This window comes from Orcinus orca, chromosome 17 (genome assembly GCF_937001465.1).
Source record: "Orcinus orca chromosome 17, mOrcOrc1.1, whole genome shotgun sequence".
In the NCBI taxonomy this organism is placed as follows: Eukaryota; Metazoa; Chordata; class Mammalia; order Artiodactyla; family Delphinidae; genus Orcinus; species Orcinus orca.
This window is the reverse complement of record NC_064575.1, coordinates 79,552,790-79,573,660: the sequence shown is the minus strand read 5'-3', so window position 1 is coordinate 79,573,660 and position 20,871 is coordinate 79,552,790. Positions and strand designations below refer to the sequence as shown.

The window sequence follows — 20,871 nt, the reverse complement described above, 5'->3', positions numbered from 1 at the left end:
ATTGACTGTATTCCCCACACTGTATATTCCCCACACTGTATATTCCCCACACTGTATGTTTTCTCTCCCCTGACTCATTTATTTTGCAACTGGAAGTTTATACCTCTTAATCTGCTTTCCCTATTTCTTCCCCTTCTTCTTTCTTTCCTTCCCTCACTCCCCTACCCTCTGGCAACCACCTGTTTGCTCTCTGTGTCTGTGACTATTTCTGTTTTATGTTTGTTCATTTGTTGTTTTTTAGATTCCACATTGTAATCGATACCATACAGTGTTTGTCTTTCTCTTTCTAACTTCACTAAGCATGATACCCTCCATGTCCATCCATGCTATTGCAAATCTGCTTTATGGCAGAGTTATTTATGCACATCTTCCTTATCCACTCGTCTGTTGATGGGCACTCAGATTGCTTCTGTATCTTGGCTGTCGTAAATTATGCTGCAGTGAACATAGGGCTGCGTATATATTTTGTAATTAATGTTTTTGTTTTCTTTGGATAAATACCCAGAAGTGGAATTGCTGGATCGTACGGTAGTTCTATTTTAAATTTTTTTAGGAATCTCCATATTATTTTCGATAGTGACTGCACCAATTTACATTCTCACTGACAGTGCACAGTGGTTCCCTTTTCTCCACATCCTCACCAACACTTGTTATTTGTGATACTTTTTTTAAAAATGTATTTACTTTAGTTATTTATTTTTGGATGCTTTGGGTCTTCGTTCCTGCGTGGGCTTTCTCTAGTTGCAGTGAGCGGGGGCTACTCATTTGTTGCGGTGCGTGGGCTTCTTACTGCAGTGGCTTGTCTTGTTGCGGAGCACGGGCTCTAGGTGCGCAGGCTTCAGTAGTTGTGGCGTGTGGGCTCAGTAGTTGTGGCGCACGGGCTCTAGAGCGCAGGCTCATTAGTTGTGGCGCATGGGCTTGGTTGCTCCGCGGCATGTGGGGTCCTCCCGGACCAGGGCTCGAACCCGTGTCCCCTGCATTGGCAACTGGATTCCCAACCACTGTGCCCCCAAGGAAGCCCTGTGGTACTTTTTTGATAACAGCTTTTCTGACAAGCATGAGGTGATATCATTGTGGTTTTGATTTGCATTTGCCTGATGACTAGTGATGTTAGGCATCTTTTCATGTGCCTGTCAGCCATCTGTATGTCGTTGGAAGAACATATATTCAGGTCTTCTGCCCATTTTTTAATTGGGTTATATGTTTTTGATGTTGAGTTGTATGAGTTCTTTGTATGTTTTGGATATTAATCCCTTATCAGCTATATCATTTGTAAATATCTTCTCTCATTCAGTAGGCAGCCTTTTTGTTTCGTTGATAATTTCAATTATAGGTCTTTTACCTCCTTAGTTAGATTTATACGTAGGTATTTTATTCTTTTTGAAGTAATTGTGAGATTGTTTTCTTAATTTCTATTTCTGATAGTTTGCTGTTAGTGTATGGATGTGGAACAGATTTCTGTATATTAATTTTGTATCCTGCAACTTTACTGAGTTCATTATGAATTGATTTAGGTTTCTGGAGGTGTCTTTAGACTTTTCTATGTATAGTATCATGTCCTCTGCAAACAGTGAGTTTTACTTCTTCCTTCCTAATAAAGGAATTTTTATTCCTTTTATTATTTTTTTTTCTTTTTCTTGTCTGAGTGCTGTGGTTAAGACCTCCAGTACTATGTTGAATAAAGCTGGTGAGAGTGGGCATCCTTGTATTTTTCCTGATCTTAGAGGAAATGCTTTTATCTTTTCACCATTGAGTATGGTGTTAGCTGTGGGTTTGTCATATATGGTGTTTATTATGTTGAGATATGTTCTCTCTGTACCCACATTGTGGAGAGTCTTTGTCATAAATGGACGTTGAATTTTGTCAAAAGCTTTTTCTGCATCTATTGAGATGATCATGTGATTTGTACTCTTCAGTTTGCTAACGTCATCTATTATATTGATTGATTTGTGGATATTGAACTATCCTTCCATTTTTGGGAGAAATCCCGCTTGATCATGGTATATGTTCTTTTAATGTATTGTTGAATTGTTTACTAATATTTTGTTGAGGATTTTAAAATTAATTTGTTTATTTATTTTCGGCTGTGTTGGGTCTTTGTTGCTGTGTGCGGGCTTTCTCTAGTTGCAGTGAGCGGGGGCTACTCTTCGTTGCGGTGCGCAGGCTCCTCATTGCAGTGGCTTCTCTTGTTGCAGAGCTTGGGCTCTAGGCGTGTGGGCTTCAGTAGTTGTGGCGCGTGGGCTTCATAGTTGTGGCGTGTGCGCTTCAGTAGTTGTGGCGTGTGGGCTTCAGTAGTTGTGGCTCACGGGCTCTAGAGCGCAGGCTCGGTAGTTGTGGCACATGGGCTTAGTTGCTTCGCAGCATGTGGGATCTTCCCAGACCAAGGCTTGAACCCGTGTCCCCTGCATTGGCAGGCGGATTCTTAACCGCTGGGCCACCAGGGAAGTCCCGAGGATTTTTACATCTATGTTCATCAGTGATATTTGGCCTGTAATATTTTTGTGTGTGATATCTTTGTCTGGTTTTGGTATCATGCTGGCCTCATAGAATGAGCTCAGAAGTGTTCCTTCCTCTGCAATATTTTGGTATAGTTTGAGAAGGAAGGGTGTTAACTGTTTTCAGAATGTTTGGTAGAGTTTATCTGTGAAGCAATCTGATCCTGGACTTTTGATTGTTGGGAGGTTTTTGTTTGTTTATTTGTTTTCTTACTGATTCAATTTCATTACTGGTCATTGGTCTCTTCATATTTTATATTTATTCCTGATTTAGTCTTGGGAGATGGAACATTTCTAAGAATTTATCCATTTCTTCTAGGTTGTCTATTTTATTGGTGTATAATTATTCATAGTAATCTCTTACGATCCTTTGTATTTTTGTTGTGTTGGTTGTAACTTCTCCTTTTTCATTTCTGATTTTATTGATTAGATTTCTATTACTATTACAATTTCTTCCTTTATTTTTGTTAAGATTTGTTTTGTGTATTTAGGTGTGCCTATGTGGGTGCATATATATTTACAATTGATATATTTTCTTCTTGGATTGATTCATTGATCATTATGTGATGTCCTTCTTTGTCTCTTGTTACATTCTTTATTTTAAAGATTAGTTTGTCTGACATAAGTATTGCAAACCTGGCTTTCTTTTCATTTCCACTTGCATGGAGTACCTTCTTTCATCCCCTCACTTTCAGTGTGTGTGCCTTTAGATCTGAAGTGAGTCTCTTGTAGGCAGCATATGTATTTGTTATTATTCCTGTTCAGCTTCAGTGATTTCCACAACTCCGTCTTCCAGCGCGCTGATCCTTTCCTCTGTATAATCTAATCTGCAGTTGATTCCTTCTAGTGTTTTTTTTTTTTAATCAGTTATTGTATCTTCATCTCTGTTTGGTTCTTCTTTATATTTTCTATCTCTTTGTTAAAAAACTTCTAAAGGCTTACTTTGTACATCCAATCTTCTCTCAAGTTCTTTGACCATCTTTATGATCATTACCCAGAACTTTTTATCAGGTAGATTGTTTATCTCTGCTTCACTTAGTTCTTCTTCTGGGGTTTTGTCTTGTTCCTTTGTTTGGAATATATTCCTCTGCTGCCTCATTTTGCCTAATGTGCTAATTTTATTTCTATCTGTTTGGTAGGTTGGTTGTTTTTCCTGACCTTGGAAAAGGGGCCATATGGAGGAGACATCCTATGGGTCCTAGCAGCACACTCCCCTCTCATCACCAGAGCTGTATGTTCTAGGAGTGCCCCCTATGTGGGCTGTGTGGGGCTCTCTGTTGTGGCAGGCTGACTACTATGGGTGGCCTGGAAGGTGTGGCTGGCCCCCAGTCTGGGGGATTGCCAGGCCCTGCACTGTATGGAGTGTGCCAGCCACTGGTGGGAGTGGTTGGGTAATGAGGCCCCTAGCCATGGGTCCCTAGGGGACCCCAGGGCTAGTGCTGGCCCACTGGTAGATGGAGCTGGGTTCCAGGGTGAGTGGTTGCAGGTCCGAGGTTCCTGGATCTAGTGTTATCCTGCTGTGGCCAGGGTCAGATCCTGACATGGCTAGCTGCAGGGTCCAGGGTGTCCCAAAGCTGGTGTCAGCCAGCTGGTAAGTGGGGCTGGATCCCAGGGCAGCTAGCTGAGGTGTCTAAAGTGTCTTGGAGCTGGTGTTGGCCTGCCTACTGGTGAGTAGGGCTGGGGCTCGGTAGTGGGTGGGAGGAAGGTACCTGGGTCCGGTGTTGGCCTGCTGGTGGGCTGGGCTGGGGCCCAAGGCCCCCTGGGGCTAGTATCAGCCTGCTGATGTGCAGAGCTGAGTTCCAGGGTCTCTGGCTGCAGGGCCCTGGGGGTCTCAGAGTTAGTGTGTTGGCCTGCTGGTGGGTGGGGCTGTGACCTTGCCCCGTTAGTTGTTTGGCCGGAGGCATCCCAGTGCTGGTGCCCAAAGACTGTTGAGCAGGGCTGGGTCCTGGTGCTAATAAGCTATAGAGAGGATTCCAAAATGGTGCTGCCAGCACCAGCATCCTCGTGGTAGGACAAGCTTCCCAAAAAGGCTGTCTCTAGTGTCTGTGCCCCCAGGGTGAGCTCCAGTTGCCTCCTGCCTCTCTGGGAGCCTCTCCGAGATCAGCATTAGGGTCTGACCCAGGCTCCTTTCAAGTCACTGCTTCCGCCCTGGGTCCCGGAGGGTATGAGGTTTTGTATGTGCCCTTCGAGAGTGGAGGCTCTATTTTCTACAGTCCTCTGACTCTCCCCAAAGCAAGCCCTGCTGGCCTTCGAAGCCAGACGTTTTGAGGGCTCGTCTTCCTGTTTCAGGACCCCCAGGCTGGGGAGGCCAGTGTGGTCTCAGACCTCTCACTCCTTGGGGAGGATCTCTGCAGCTGTAATAACCCTCCCGTTTGTGGGTTGCCTACCTGAGGTCCTGAATATAACGTAAGTCTGCCCCACCTATCCATCTCATTGTGGTTCCTTCTTTATGTCTTTAGTTGTAGAAGATCTTTTCTGCTAGATTCTGGTCTTTCTCATCAATAGTTATTCTGTTGTAATTTTATTCGGCCCATGGGAGGAGGTGGACTTAAGGGCTTCCTACTCCACCATCTTGGCCACTCCCCCAGAGCTGTTCTTCTCTGATGGAAGGTTTGGGGGCCCTTCACCAGTCAGTTCTGATTTCATGCCACCCTGTGCCTTCACGTAAAGCCAGCCAGGACCCCAAAGGCCGGGACGTGGTGGGATCCAGTTTTCCGTGATCAGCAGATTCACAGATGCTAATTCCCCACCACTGCTCCTCACGTTCTCAGGATGGTTGAGGCAGCCAGTCACCTCGCTGTGTGTCCCGAAGCTGCTGTGTGAGGAAGCAGAGTGAAAGCAGATGGGGCTGGGCCTCTTCCGGGACAGGGAAGTGGTGGCAGATGAGAGGCTGCAGCTGCAGCCCTCTGCTTGTTGGTTTGTTTCCTTCCCTCCCACGGTCCACTCACTCAGCTGGTGCAAGGAGCTTTGCCCTGGCACCTCTGGGGACTCTCTGCCCCTGCCCCTTCTCCGGATCCACCAAGCCCTCATCATGTGCAGGGCGCCACGCCAGGCACGCAGAGTGGCAGAGAAAAGATTCCATGCCTTCCACGTCGGGCTGTGGCTGAAGCTTGTGTCAGACCACTTATCCCACCAAGGACTGTAAGAGCTGAGTAAGATAGAAATTCAGCTCTTCGAAGGTTTTAGAGAACAACCAGGCAGCCAGGACTTGAGGGACGAAGACCCCTGGAAGGAGAGAAATGGGCGGGGGTGAGCCTGATGCTTCCTGCCGCCTGCCTGCCCAAGGGATGCACTGGCTCGTGGGAGGCTCCAGAGGACAGACGGAGAGAAGCAGCTCAGTGTCGAGCAGTCCCACGAGGCTGGACATAAAAAATAACAGTAAAGAAATGAAATGAAAGTGTAGTGCGGGACTACCAAGTCAGCTAAAATTAAGGGGCCAAGAACCTAGGGCAACAGAAACCACAGGCAGAGTCATTATTCCTCACCTCTTTTTCCTTTCAAGGCATTTGCCGGAATTTCAGTGGCGTGGGACCAGAGCCTAAGGAAACAAGCTGGAAGCTGAGAGGTTGAGAAGCTAGACTGAGCCTTTGACAATCTCACAGTGTAGGGGAGGCAGGAATTGGAAGTGAGAATGTGCAAGGAAGAGGTCTCTTGGTAGGCCTCCTAGCTTTCCTTTAAGAAGGGCTATGCCCTGTAAGTAAGGGCAAGCCAGAAATAACTAGTCATCAGGAAGACAAAGTGCGGCCCCAATCATCCTGGTCACCAATTGGAACAAGGTAATGTGCCCGTGCTCTACCTAGCTCCAGGAGCAAACAAATTCCTCCCTGAATAAGGACAGCCTTATCCTCAACTGCTACACTTCCAGCACATGCGGTATCCACCGTCGCCAGGAGACAGCCAAATGACCAAAGAGAGATAAGGAGAGAAAATCGACAACAGAAATAGACCCACATCTCCTCCAAATGTCATGAGGGTGAGACGGTCTTTAAATAACTGAATAACTCTGATGGATCATTGGAGGAAGATAGATGACAAGGTGCAGATTTTCACCTGAAAACTAGAACTTATTTTTAAAAATTACTCAGATGGAAATTCTAGAACTGAAAAATACAACTGAAATGAATATAGTATATAATTTAAACAGATTAGACACAGCAGAAGAGAGGATGGACAAGGTAGTATCCATCTCAGGAAGCTGAAAAGATGACAGGTTACAAACCCAAAGAAATGACAAGAAAGGAAATGAAAATGAGAGCAAGTCCTGATGAAGCAGAACACTTAGCTGTGTCTACAGAGGACAGCCCAGGAGGAGGCAGGAGCCTGGAGCAAAGTGCTGGCTTTGCCACCATCTCGCTGTGTGACCTTGGACAAGTCTCTTGCCTTCTCTGAACCTCAGTTTCTCCTCTCAGGGAAATAAGCATGATGGCTCACTTCACCCAGATGACGTGAGGACCCCGTGGAGGACGGTCATGGCAGCTCTATATCAGAAGTGCTGATATTACCGTTCACTCGGTCATCTCACCAACAGTCATAGGGCAGGAGGCTATGCAGAGCTAGGAGGGCATCCCAGCCTTGTTAGAACTACTGTGCAGTTCAGCAGGCATTAAAGAAACATTCACAAACCCATACTGTCCGTTCATTTGGTTTTCCGAGTATTGGAAACAACTCTTCTCTCGGTGGCTGGTAATTGCTGCTCTCTCCTTGTTGGCGGGGTGGGGGGGTATATCTTCATTAGGGACCCTCCTTCGGGGAATCCCTACTTTCTGAGTTCTTGAAAGGACACCAACTTGCGTCAGCTTTTTGCAGTGACCCTGTTAGCCCGTCACATCCACGTCCGCTGTGCCTCTCCCAGAACTCCTGTGTGTGGCCGTGAGATGACTGTCTCTCTGCAGACAGGACAGGGAGCTGTGTCCTCCTCCCCCCTCCCTCTCCTCGTCCTCTTTGTTTTGGCAGGCTTGGCCAGCCTCCGTCCCTGGCCGCACTCTTGGCATGCGGAGATCTGTGGCCCATGGTGTATTGGCCTCAGTTCCACCTCCGGGTGCCAGGGCTGGCGCGCCCCGTGTGTAGCAGGCTGCCTCACATCACAGAGTGCAGAAAGTCACGCATTCCTCCTTTCTTCCCTGGGGCTGGGGGGGAAGGGGAAGGTGGAGGGCTGTTCTTGCTTTTCCACTGCAGTTTTCCAGGGCTTTCAAAAGTGCTAATTGATACCAGCCTGGAAGTGTCTGCTGGTAGGTGGGTTCAGAACAAGCACCCTGGCCTCAGAGATGCAGCTACCAAGACGTCCCAGCTGGATGGGAGGAGGATGTCACAACCTGTACCTCGGCAGCTCAGCCTTGCCCTCTGTCCCAACTCTCACCACACCTTCCCCCGGCCTCCGCCAGCGCTAGTGTAGAACATTAATATCTCTCGTGGAGCTGGGACGTTGTAGGGAACCTAACCTCTCATTCAGAATTTTATTCGATCAACATGGTTCAGTAATCATCTATTTCAGTGAACTTGTCTCTGCCCTTGGCATCAGGATACAGAGTCAATAAGAGCATCATGGGCCCTCCTCATGACAAAGACAGATGTAATGAGACCATGTGAGTCCTCTGCTTAGACCCTCCAGTGGGTCTCCGTGTCCCTCAGAGAAATCATGGCTTCTGAGTCCCGCACACCCTCGAACCCACCCACATACCTGCCACATACATGCTCCTCTCCGATCCAAGGACACCAGCCTCCTTTCTCCCAAAGGCACTGGAGCCTTGCAGATGCCTGAGAAGCTCCCACCTTAGAATCTTTCATGATGGGTCCCCCACCACCCAGCCCAGAGCCTGGCACAGCTCAGGGCCCCAGCAGATATGCAGCGAGTGAATCACGTGAATGGACAGATCTTGCTTGGTTAATAGCCTCGAGAAGTGGGCAGAATCTGTGTTGTCAGCCCCATGTTCCTGTTGAAGGGATGGTTCAGAGAGGTTAGGTAACTTGTTCACAGTCACACAGCAAATGGGTCGTGCAACCTGATGAGAATCAGAATCTTCCGACTCTTAGTCTGTGCTTTCTTGCTCAGGTCTCCACTCGGAGTTGGTGGCTCTTCCCCTTCATTCACCTCTGCATTCCTTCATGCCATGTGTGTTCCCGGTTTCCGGGCCACGACAATGAGTGGGACTGAGTTTCTATCCTCCTGGAGCTCCCAGCTCAGGGAGGAGACAGATTAAGTACACAGCACAGGCAGAGTGGAGCCAGGATGCTGTGGAGGCCAGGAGAGGCCCCTATTCAGGCCGGCAGTGGGCAGGCCTCCCTCCAGGATCAGTGCCAGCTGAGCCCTGAAGAATGAATCAGAGCCAGGTGGGGTGGGGTGGATTTTCCGGACGGCGGGGACGGTCTGGGTAGGTGCCCAGAGGCAGGAGCAACTGTGACCTGTGGGTCAGTCATGTTGCTTCAAGTTAGGGGATTTATTCTCTCAGGCCCCTGAAAAGTCAAGGCATAGGGTGGGCTGCAGGGCTGGATCGACGGGATTCAACACTGTTCGCCTCTTCCAGTGAGCTAGCAAAATGTCCAGTACGACCCTGACCTCGCATCCAAACAGCAAACTGGCCAGAGCAAAAGAATGTTTCTTTGCCCCCCACTGCAAAGAGTCAGGAGTTTCACTCCAGATGAATTAGGCTACAGTCCATCCCTGGACCAATGACTGCGGAAAGAGGGGTGGGAACCCTCTGCCTGCCAAGTTAGATCAGAGCCCGCCCTTGAGGATAAGCAGGTTAATCTAACTCAGATGACAGAGCTGGTGCTTGATGGAGAAGCAGGGGACAGCTGGAAGGGACAGCTCTGGACACCATTAGGTTCTACATACAAGTCACATGGTCACGACAAATAGAAAGTGGAGCAGTAGGCAAATGGAGAGACGTTGCCACCCGGGCTGAGGTGTTGAGGAAGCAGTGGAGGCAACACATCCTGAGCCTTGGCTGCCTCCAGGAAGGCACTGTGGATTTAATCTGATTTTTGAGCTGCCCCTCTTTCTACCAAAAAGGTAAATCAGTCTCCCTTCCACTGTTGCTTTCCTGGAAAAAATATATCCTGCTTGTTGATAGTCTACACGTGGAGGATGGGGAAGGAATTGATCAGACAGATAGAGATAGGGGCACGTTCCAGGCAAGTACCAAAGGGAATCATGTTCAAGTGCAGAGGTGTGACCACAGCTGCACTCTGCAGAAGCCCGGAAAGTCAGTGAGGTGTGGGAACTTGTGTTACAAGTGTTTGAGGAGTCCTGGTTTGCTTTCTTTGATTAAATAACTCCCAGCTTTCTCTGTATCCCTCCAACTATGGTCATCTGGAGCCCAGTTAACAGACAGGGTGTCCCGTCCAGGGCAGACCTCCCGCTCGTGTTTCTGGTACCCTGGCCCCTCCAGGTGCATGGAGTCAGAGGGGTGTGGGTCTGGATTCAGATCCTGCTTCTTACTTTCCCCATGACCTTGGGAAAGTCATTTAATCTCTTTGAATCTCCGTTTCTTCTTAGGACAACCTGGGAAACCCCTATCTAGCTGATGGTATACTTTGTCAATCATCTGAGGAAACAGGTATGTGTGACTGTACCATCCTGTTTGGCTGTTAGTGGCTCGTCCAAGAACATTCATTCGTACATTGAAAACGGAAAATGAAACTTTAGCAGTTACTTAATGAACACCAGAAACTCAGCATTTTTTAAAATTAATTTATTTATTTATTGTTGGCCGCATTGGGTCTTTGTTGCTGCACGCGGGCTTTCTCTAGTTGCGGCGAGTGGGGGCTACTCTTCATTGTGGTGCACGTGCTTCTCATTGTGGTGGCTTCTCTTGCTGTGGAGCACGGGCTCTAGGCGTGTGAGCTTCAGTAGTTGTAGCATGTGGGCTCAGTAGTTGTGGCACGTGGGCTCTAGAGCACAGGCTCAGTAGTTGTGGCACACAGGCTTAGTTGCTCCGCGGCACGTGGGATCTTCCTGGACCAGGGCTTGAACCTGTGTCCCCTGCATTGGCAGGCAGATTCTCATCCACTGCACCGCCAGGGAAGTCCCAGCATATAGCATTTTGTCCTATATAAGTGGAGCTATTACTATCCCATTTTACAGAAGGGAAAATTGAGGGTCAGGAAGGCTGAATAACTTTCCCAAAGCCATACAACTGGTAAACCAGTACTTGAACCTGGGCCAGGTGGAAGCCTGGGCCACCCCCTAAGCATCCCATTTTGGTTGTGGTTGAACTTTAGAATCTGAGAGACAGAGAGTGAAGGAGAGAGAAAGTAGCATGTCCTTGGCAATCTCTGTGTACCTGGCACTGTACGTGCGTTATTAACTCATTTCACAAACTTAGGTCTGATTCGTAAAGGTACTAGGTTCTGGTTGCAGGAAAGATGGGGGGGCCACCTTCCGTGTCTCTTAGCAACCTTGAAGGATAGGCGTTAACATCCCACTGTACACATGCACACACTGAGGCTCAAAAGGGTAAAATATTGTCTGCAGCCACTTGCCACATGGGCTTGACAACAGAACGGAAGACGATGGGAGGAAGTGGAGAGAGAGAAATGGTTTTTATAAAAAAGTAATAGAAGTTCATCCTGTTTTCTTCCTCCTTTTCTGTGCAGATGACAGACAACCCTCAGTGCCTTTGTCAAGTCGGCTGCTTCACCGCCACATCTCTGGTGACAGCATGGGCAAGACCAAGTTCTAATTAAGGATTGTCACACACCGTCATCTCTGGAGGGCGGTAACAAAGACAGCTTGACCCTGTCCTGTACCGCGACCCTTCCTTCGAGGCCCTCACCTCCGAGGGACCCTGGCCTGTCACAAGGATTAATTACCCCTCAACCCCCTTGGATGGGAAAGGAAATCACTGTTATCAAGTTTCAATTAAAGCTTCATCAGGAGACATTATTGGCTGTTTAAGGATTGCTGAGGAAGCAGGCCGCTTTATTTCCTGAAAAGACAAATTATACGCCAGCAGAGGCACCCCGCCACAAGTGGTCCGCTTAGCATTTGAGTGTCGCGGGTGATGTCGGGCACAGCCGGGTGGCCGTTGCCCAGCAGCAGTGGCCATAGGAGGCTTTGAGGCTCCCTGGGGCTCCCCGCCTTGCCTTGCAGTCGATCCTCTGTCTCTGGGATCTTTCGTGGAAGTTCCTCCTCAATTAGGCACGATTTCCTGCAGCCCATCCCTGGGAGGCCCCGCGTCAGGAGAGCAGAAATGGCGACCGCGAGGAAAAGAACTCTCAAAGTGCTCACTTTCCTCACCCTCTTCATCTTCCTCACCTCCTTCTTCCTGAACTACTCCCACACCATGGTGGCCACCGCGTGGTTCCCCAGGCAGATGGTCCTCGAGCTCTCGGACAACTTCAGGAGGCTCATGAATTACCCCCACAGGCCCTGCACCTGCGCCCGCTGCATCGGAGAGCGCAAGGTGTCCTCCTGGTTCGACGAGAGATTCAACCGGTCCCTGCAGCCGCTGCTGACGGCCAAGAACGCGCTCCTGGAGGAAGACACCTACAGCTGGTGGCTGGTGAGAGCCGCGGCTGAGTGTGGGTCTGGGGGTGAGATGTGGGCGGCCCCTGCCTGCCAGACGCTCAGACCCAAGTGTGCACCAGGGGCCCTGCCAGGCGCTTGGCGGTATTCAGAATGCTGGTCATCCGTACGTGCGTTGGTTCATGCATTCAGCCTCTGTTATTGAGGATCTCCTGTATATATTATAAATCAGGGCAGAGGGCTCTGTAGCAGTTCCCTGTGTCTGCCGTAACAGGTGACCGCACGGGTGGTGGCTTACGGCAACAGAAACGCATCCTCTCGCGATTCCGGAGGCAGAAGCCTGAGCTCAAGGTGCAGGTTCCAGGGATTAGGACTTGGGCATATCTGTTTCGAGGCCACTACTTAACCCACTCTGAGTATGGAGAAGCCAAAAAAAAAAAACACCAGATCGTTATTCTCATGGAATTATATCCTGGCAGAGAGAGACAGATAAGAAACAAATAAACAAGATAGACTCAGATAGAAGTGCTCGGAGGAGGATAAAAGGGGTTTGGGAGAAACTCGGGGCAGGGGCCTCTGTAAATGGGCTCGTCGGGAAGGTCTCTGAGCAGCCGGGAACTGAGCTGAGACCCAAAGGCGGAGAGGGCGCCGGCTGCGGGAGGATTTGGGGAAAGTGCCGCTGGTCACGGGGACAGCGAGTGCGAGAGCACTGGGGCAGCATCCGCTTGGTGTGTTGGAGGAGCTGGAGCTGTGTGTGGCCGTGAGCGCGGGCGTCTGGGAGTGGTCAGGACCCACAGCCAGGAGCCTGGGATTTGTTCTAAGTGCAACAGGAAACCACTGTAGAATTTTAACTAGGGGAGGTCCATGATCTGATCTAGTTGTTGAGCGCAAAGTGGATTGAAGGGGAGTGAGAAATATCCATTCATTGAAGACTTATTGAGCATCTATTAGATGCCAAGATACTGAGATGGAAAGAAACAGCCTTGCCTTTTTAGCTTGCAGGGATGGTTGGAGGAGAAGGGAAAGCAGACCAGCACAAGGCAGGGTGATGGGTGATAGGCACGCAGGGTCCCTGGGTTTTGCTCCTGACTTTCTATATTTTATCAAGGGTGATGTTGAGGAAGCTCTTCCTCTCAGATTCTCAGACTGAGGTAGTAATAGTCACCTCACCAGCTTTCTCTATAGCACCGCAAACATTAGGTTTTAACATTTTTATTTATTTTTGCTGTTTTAACGGGCAAGGGAAAATGAATTTGCATTCTTTCAGCACTTATGAAGGCTGAATGTTTTCCCATGTGGCTCTTACCGTTTCATCAAATTGTCCTCCCACGTCCCCACCCCAGCCCTTATGTGCAGTCCTTCTTTGCTGGAGTTTAGCCTCTTGGAAGGGATTTTGCAGGGTAGGAAGGAAGGGGAGAAGGTTCCTCATGAATAGAAATCAACAGAAAGGAGCAGGGCTTTAGAGCTTCTGGGTTCCTTGACAACACACAGACCACATGTTTTGAGTAAAGAATCAGGACACCACATCTGACAAGCGCTCCCGTCCCTCCAGACGGAGACACAGAATATTGAAATAAAAACCACCCTGGGGGCTTCCCTGGTGGCGCAGTGGTTGGGGGTCCGCCTGCCGATGCAGGGGATGCGGGTTCGTGCCCCGGTCCAGGAGGGTCCCACATGCCGCGGAGCGCCTGGGCCCGTGAGCCATGGCCGCTGGGCCTGTGCGTCCGGAGTCTGTGCTCCGCAACGGGAGAGGCCACAACAGTGAGAGGCCCGCGTACCGCAAAAAAAACAAAAACAAACGAACAAAACACCCTGGGAGTTCCAGCAGGCACCGTAGCTCTGCATAAAGGCCCCCAGACAGCCAGGACAATGTCTGACAGATCCAGATTTAGGACCCCAAACACAGAGCCCTGCTTTTAAAGTATGACGTGCCTGGTGGGAAATGCCCTGAAGGATGCTTGGCTGGCCGGGAGCCCACAGAAGGTGATTGATGCCAGGTGTCAGAGGGGCTGGCCCTAGACATGCTGTTCCCCAGACCTATTCGGGGCCCTGGTTTGGAGCAGACCCCTCGTGTCTGCTCCCTCTTCTACTTTGTCTCCGGGATGAGGGGAAGGACTTGACTGAGGTCACTCAGCCATCCATGCAGAGCCAGGCCTGGGACCCGGCCGCCTGCCCCAAGGCACCCTTGCTTTCCCGTCCTCTTGCCCACCGCTGCTCCTCCAGACCCACATGGGAGGGAGGGCAGGCGTGGGGGAATCGGGAAGAAGCCTTCAGGAGCTGGGGGCTGACAGCTCAGGTGCCTTGGGTATCACGAAGTCCCCCATGTCCTGCGGCAGTGGGGTGATGCTGGCTGTCTCAGCCTCTGCCTCCAGGCTCTGCCTTAAGACTTGATGCTTCCAGGGAGCCTCTGACAACAGCAGCAGCCGCTGCCTGAGCGCTGATTGTAGACCAAGAAATACACTGCTTGGAAACTAGGCAGGAAGAGTGAGAGGGGAGAAGGGCGTCTTGGAACTTCTGCCCTTTCTCTCCTGCGTGCATGTCAGCAGCCCTCTGGGACTTCCGTTGTCATTTACAAAAGGCAGAGAAGTCAGAGAGTTCCTTCCCAAGGAAGACGGGCACATAGCGGTACTGACCTGCCTCATCTACCCCAGCTGGTGAGTGGATGCTTTAGGGCTCTAATCCCCAGAAACACAGCTCGATTCCAGCCCGCTGTCCCCGAGTTCTACTCAGCTCTGTACTCACCCCGCGGCCTAGATCTTTCCCTCTCTGGGCCTCAATCTCCGTTCCTGCCAATGAGTGTCCGAAACAGAGCCAAGATTCCTGAAGTGTGAGCCGGTGGGGCAGCGGGATTCCTGGTGATACAGGGGCAGGGCCTTTAAGAGCATCGCATCACGCTCAGGGCGAGGATGTCATTCGGCTTTAATTCTCTTTCCATCTTTGAAGTTGCGAGGATTAAATGTCGCTCCTTGTTTCATGATGTGCCTCTAACACCTGCCCATCTTGGTTCTAGCAAAGGAGGGCGGCTTGCCTGGGCAAGCAACGGGATGGAGCTGGAATCAAATAAAGTGGTTTTGTTTTCATCGTACTGGACACTTTCCTTTTTTTTTTGGACAGATTTTTTTACTTCTGCCAAGTAATTCTTGCTTCCCGCTTGTGGCAGAGATATGAGATTTCCTTTAAAAATAAACTTACTTTTTAAAGTGAATCGTTAAAGAGGGGTAAGTCAGTAGCAGGTGGACGGGACAACGTGATGCTGCACTCCCAGCATGGGTACCCTGCCGGCTGTGAGCCTTCAAACCCCGGGGCCCCTGAGGCAAAGCAGGCACACGTGTCACATAGTAGGTGCTCAGTAAATACTGCCGAGCGCTGGATTAAAGAACGCCGTGTTGCTCCCTTAACCCAGCATGCAGTGGCATGCTCCCCGAGGCGATGACATGCATGGAGGACACTCTCTGGTTCTGAGCGCATCTTCACGTTGTCAGGGCTCTTCCTGGGTGGGGGCCCCCGTGGAGGTCCCTGCCGGGCAGCTTGGCTGTGGTCCTCATTCCCAGGGGTTCTCAGAGTGTGGTCCCTGCACCAGTAGCAGCATCACCTGGGAGCCTGTGAGAAATAGCTCTGTTGCCCAGATGTCACACATTAGCCCAGGTGATTCAGGAGCCTGGAGCTGCCCCAGGAGATCCTATCGGAGCAGGTGTTTAACCTGGATATAATTTTTGTCTTATTGTCATAAAATATACATAACATAATATTTATCGCTGTTTTCTAAGTGTGCAATTCCATGGCATTAAATGCGTTCACGATGCTGGGTTACTATCACCACTACCCGCACCTGGCGCTTCCGTCACCTCCAACAAAAGCCCCTTGTATCCATTAATAACCACCCCCCTCGGCACCCCTTTCATCCCTCAGGCAGCCATTCTACATGCTAGAATTTGGCGATTCTAGTATCTCCTGTAAGGGGAATCGTACAATATGTGTCCTTCTGTGTCCGGCAAATAAGCCGGTGAAATAACACTTAGCATAAGTGTTTTCAAGATCCATCAATTGGGAGCATATATCAGAATGACCCTTTTTTAATAACTGCATGATATTCCAGTGTCTGCACGTTCCATGTTTTGTTTATTCATTCATCCATCGATGGACACTTGGGTTGTTTCCACCTTTTGCCTATTGTGAGTAATGCTGCAATGAACACGAGTGAACAAGTTTGTGCTCATGACCCTGGTTTCAGTTCTTTTTTTTGTTTGTTTTTGTTTTGGCCTCATCTTGCGGTTTGTGGGACCTTAGTTCCCCGACCAGGGATTAAACCTGGGCCCTCAGCGTGGAGTCCAAACCGCTGGACTGCCAGGGAATTCCCTGATTTCCGTTCCTTTTAACACTTAGGAATGGAATTGCCAAGAAGCCACCCAACAGTTTTCCACAGTGGCCGCGCGAGTTTACATTCCCACCAGTGAGGCACGAGTGTTCCAGTGTCCTCACCTACGCTTGCTATTTCCCCTTTTTCTTTTATTGTAACCAGTGATGTTTCTAAGTAGAAGTGTGTCTGCGGTCCTGATGTTGTTGCCTGCGGCTCCCGCAGCATGTGAGTGTCTTAGGCTGGAGGAGATGCTGGGTGGTTTTATCTATTGGACCATCCAGGCCTCCTGGTGTGCCTCTCCTTGGGGATGCTAGTTCCTCCAATGCCAGGTGGGGACCAGATGCCTGGGGATCTCCCTACGCCATCCCCCTGTCACTGACCTCCTAGACAGTGGCCCAAGCAGCTGCTAGCCTCCCCTTTCTCTCCCAGCTCCTCTCCTGTCCCTGGGGCTGCGAGTAACTGGTGGGACTCACCCCACAGCCACCTACCCCTCCCCAAGCTCAGGGACTGGCCTTTCCAAAGGTCAAGGTTCCAGGGCTCTGAGGCAGGGGTGATGTTGTGGGAGAGACTTCAAGGTGGGTTTATAAAAGCCTGGCTTCAAATCCTGCTTTGGATTCGGGACACGTGCTCAACCGACCTGGGCCCCAGAGCATCCTTTCTCGTCTGCCTTTGAAGTGACACAGCCCTGCGGCTTGGTGACACAGGCAGATGCGATGCTTCTTAGGAAATCTCTCTAGGTTTCACTCTGAGGGGGGGAGTAATGTGCATCAGCGAGTGGTCACTGTGCAGCATGGCCGAGCTCCCCCTGAGGCAGTGGAAGGACGTGGGTGTACAGAGAGAGGGCTCAATAGGGAGACCCACGCATCCCACTTTTAGCACTGAGAGTCCTGCTTCTAGGGAAACCCCTGGGCCAACCAGGGGGCTGGTCACCCTCAGGATAAACCCAGTGTTTGTCTCCGCCTGTGGGTCAGAGAGGTCCCAGGGCAGCTGACCTTGGGTGTGGGTGTGAAAACAATTTGTTAAGCAGACATTGGACTCCTTGATGCATCCGGCAAAGGGCTGATTCCTGAGTCTGGCTGGAGCCCGGTGGTCCTGGAGCTGCAGGAGCTGAGAGGCGGGAGGGTGAGGGGAACAGAGGGGAGGGGAGGCGAGCGTGAAGGGTCACCCGACCCTTCTCCCATGTGCTTTACTCATACCAGCCAGTCTCATTGCGTCGAGGCCAGAGCTGTACCTCGCACATAGGTGCTCAATAAACCTTTGTAGAATGAGTGAATGATCTCTTGCCTTCCCATCTCCCTGAGTGGCCCTTGGGCTCCTGGCAGGGGAGGTGGCTGTCTAAGCCGCCTGCATCTCCAGGTGCCCAGCGGAGAGAAGGGGACTCGGGAGGGGCTGGGTCACCAACCACAGGGGGCTCGGGGCCCAGCAGCGGGGGCCTGAGGTAACACATCCAGACTGACTGTGTCCTGCGTCCTCCGCCCACAGAGGCTCCAGCGGGAGAAACAGCCCAGTAACTTGAACGACACCATCAAGGAGCTGTTCCAGGTGGTGCCCGGGAACGTGGACCCCCTGCTGGAGAAGAGTTTGGTGGGCTGCCGGCGCTGTGCCGTCGTGGGCAACTCTGGCAACCTGAGAGAGTCCTGGTACGGGCCTCAGATAGACAGTCACGACTTCGTGCTCAGGTGGGTGCCAGCCCCTCGCCCCCCAGGCCACCCCGCTGCCCCCCAGGCCCCTGGAGCTGCAGGGGCTTCATGGCTCAGCGTCAGGAGGTCAAGACCCCAGTCCGGGTGTGCCCAGCCTTACCTGGGGACCCCGGGCCCCTCACTGCCCCCTCTGGGCCTCAGTTTCCCCATCTGCATTGCAGATGGACCAACAGGACCTCTCTGGATGGAGAGAGGAAACCATACACAGAGGTACCCAGGGGGCTGGGAGATTGGCCTTGAGAGGCCTGGCCAGGGGGCAAGACTAACTTGAGGACTCTTGTTTAATCTTTAAAACCCATCCCTGTCTGGGAGTTCCCTGGCGGTCCAGTGGTTAGGACTCAGCACTCTCACTGCCAGGGGCCGGGATTCCATCCCTGGTCTGGGAACTAAGATCCTACAAGCTGCGCTGCCAAAAAAATAAATAAAATAAAAGCCGTCTCTGTTTTGCCATTTAGGCCATAACGTAACTATATACTTTTAATGTAAAATATGTTTCCCTGACACCAAGTAAAATGGGTATTCCAGGAAGATGCCCCACGTCTCTCCCACGTTTCTTGTCATCCCCACACCAGTCACCCGACCCAGGGGCACCAGTGACTCAGATGAGAAGCGCAGGCACCTTCTAGAACCATCCCCTGTTTCTGTGGTCTCTGACTTTGTCTTTAGACCACTCACCTGGCCTCAGGGAGCCTCAGTGTACCTGGTATCCAGTGGGCATGTCCATGGTGAGGGGGAAAGAGTCAGGTTCAGGGTCAGACAGGCCCTGAGTTCAAGGCTGCCTCTGGGTTACTCTTTGTCCTGGGATCAATTCTTTGCATTCAGATTTCTTTGGCCATAAAAATAGGACCATAAAGTACGTACTGGACACTGTCATCATTAAGGGTCAATGATGTGTGTCACTGGACCAGGACAGAGTAGGCCATCGATGGTGGCGATGGTCAGGCTCACTCGAGATCATAAATGAGAAAAAAGTAGCAAAAGCCTCTGAGCTGTGCCGCAGTTGCCCCCATTTCACAGATGCGGAAGTTGGGGCCCAGCACAGCCTCGCGGAGCTGAAGCCGACCCTCAGAATCGGTGCCGCAGTGCGATGCCTGTCCTCTCTCCCTCCCCCTCCCAGGATGAACAAGGCCCCCACGGCAGGGTTTGAGGCCGACGTGGGCAGCAAGACCACCCACCACCTCGTGTACCCCGAGAGCTTCCGGGAGCTGGCGGAGAACGTCAGCATGGTCCTGGTCCCCTTCAAGACCACCGACCTGCAGTGGGTAATCAGCGCCACCACCACAGGCACCATCTCCCAGTAAGTCCCCTCGGGGCGCCTGGAGGAGGGGCACTGCTTGTCCCGCTGCTGCTCCTTGCTGTGTGAGGGCCGCTGAGCCCCCCGCCACGCTGTTCCTCCCCCGGAACACCCCCCTCCCCAGGCCTCCTCCTGGAGGGCAGAGCCCCAGTCCCCCGGCCGCCTCCAGACCCTCTGGCTCTTCTTGGTACCCCTCCTCCCATCACCCCGATGCACCCGGAGCTCCGGCCTTCCTCTTCCTCGTGACTTCCCGCCCCTCCGAATAGACCTCCCAGCTTTGCTTCCCCAGACACCCTGGAGACCCCTCGGGAGAGGGAGCCCCGCTGGAAAGGACACAGCACGTGTTAGTTCTGACCCCACGCTCATCTCTGGGGTGCTCCCCGTTGATGACAGCCTCCGCCCGCCCCCGCTTCTCAAACCGTCAGAATGGCCCCGGCCGGGCTGGGGGGCGGGCGGGGAGACCGGGCGTGGAGCACGTCGGCTCCGGCTGCCTTGAGCACCGAGGAGCTCACGTCTTCTGATTTGTTCCGGGCACTTGGCACGGGTCTCAGTGAATTCCCACTAGTCCTTCTCATGACCTCCAGCCTCCAGGGAGACCCGGAGGCTTGGCCCCTTCGCAGAGCCAGGCTCGCACCTGCCTGAAGAGAAGTGGCTTAGTGCCCAGATGGCCAAAAGCCTCCTTGTCTGAGGCCTGGTTAGGAAGCCCGAGGGATTTGGGTGCGGGAAGCTGGAGTGGGGGGGCTGTGCTCGGAGGAGGAGGGCAGTGAGGGAAGCGGGCGCAGCCAGGGGAGGAGCTGGACCAGCCAGGGCTCCGCTGCCGGCCCCTCCCTCCTGGTCCCACAAGCTGGAACGTGACTTGTCCCCGAGGTAGATGCAACCCAGGTGGCCAGGCACGTATACCGCCATCTTGGGGGCACGGGAAATCTTGCAGATGAAAAGGGGCCATTGTGGGCCTATCAGCCAGCGTCCCAGCAGCGGGGGATGGGTGTTGTGGGCCCCGCTCCGTGCTGCTTGTGCTGTGTGCACGGCTTGGAGCAATCCCGCTTCTTAAACTTTCTGGGAGAAGGCGGCATAATGCAGCAGCAGGTCCTCGAATGGGCCACGATCGCCCTCTGGTGTCCATAATGGGCCACTGCGAGGAGGTGGGGTCCCTTGGGGAATGAGTGTGCTTTCCCGCTTGCCCCACCTGCGTCTCCAGCTGCCCCTACCAGCTGATGCCCAGGCCGCCAGCCCCCTCCCACATTAACCACCTGCCTTGTCCTCCCGCAGCACCTACGTTCCTGTCCCCACGAAGATCAAGGTGAAAAAGAATAAGGTGAGTCAAGGCTCAGGTGCCTTGTCCTCTGAGCTCAGCCTCGCTTTCAAGGCTCTGCGTGAGGACGGAGATCACCGTCTCCCTGCTCTGCCAGCATCGGGCGGCGGAGAGCCCCTGGGCCCCCGGGCTGCTGGGGCTGGTGGCCCCCCGCTTAGAGAGTGGAGAGACGAACCCTGGAGAGGCTCCCTAAGCCTGGACCCTGGACCTGCAGCACCACCCAGGAGCTTGTCACCAATGCGGATCC

The 20,871-nt window shown here is 51.9% G+C and overlaps 1 protein-coding gene across 4 annotated transcripts in view; it reads left to right on the top strand.

Annotated features, from left to right (window-relative positions):
• ST3GAL1 (ST3 beta-galactoside alpha-2,3-sialyltransferase 1) overlaps positions 1–20,871 on the top strand; it is an 87,944-nt gene that overhangs the window by 59,738 nt on the left and 7,335 nt on the right. For 3 of the 4 annotated variants that reach the window (XM_033419753.2, XM_049700326.1, XM_049700327.1), the window contains exons 3-6: positions 11,091–11,998; positions 17,801–17,997; positions 19,136–19,315; positions 20,582–20,627. In XM_033419753.2, the coding sequence (XP_033275644.1) occupies positions 11,687–11,998; positions 17,801–17,997; positions 19,136–19,315; positions 20,582–20,627 (735 nt within the window). In that variant the 5' untranslated portion in view covers positions 11,091–11,686. Of the gene's footprint in view, positions 1–5,997; positions 6,469–11,090; positions 11,999–17,800; positions 17,998–19,135; positions 19,316–20,581; positions 20,628–20,871 lie in introns of all 4 variants that reach the window. The other variant, XM_049700325.1, reaches the window with a different exon arrangement.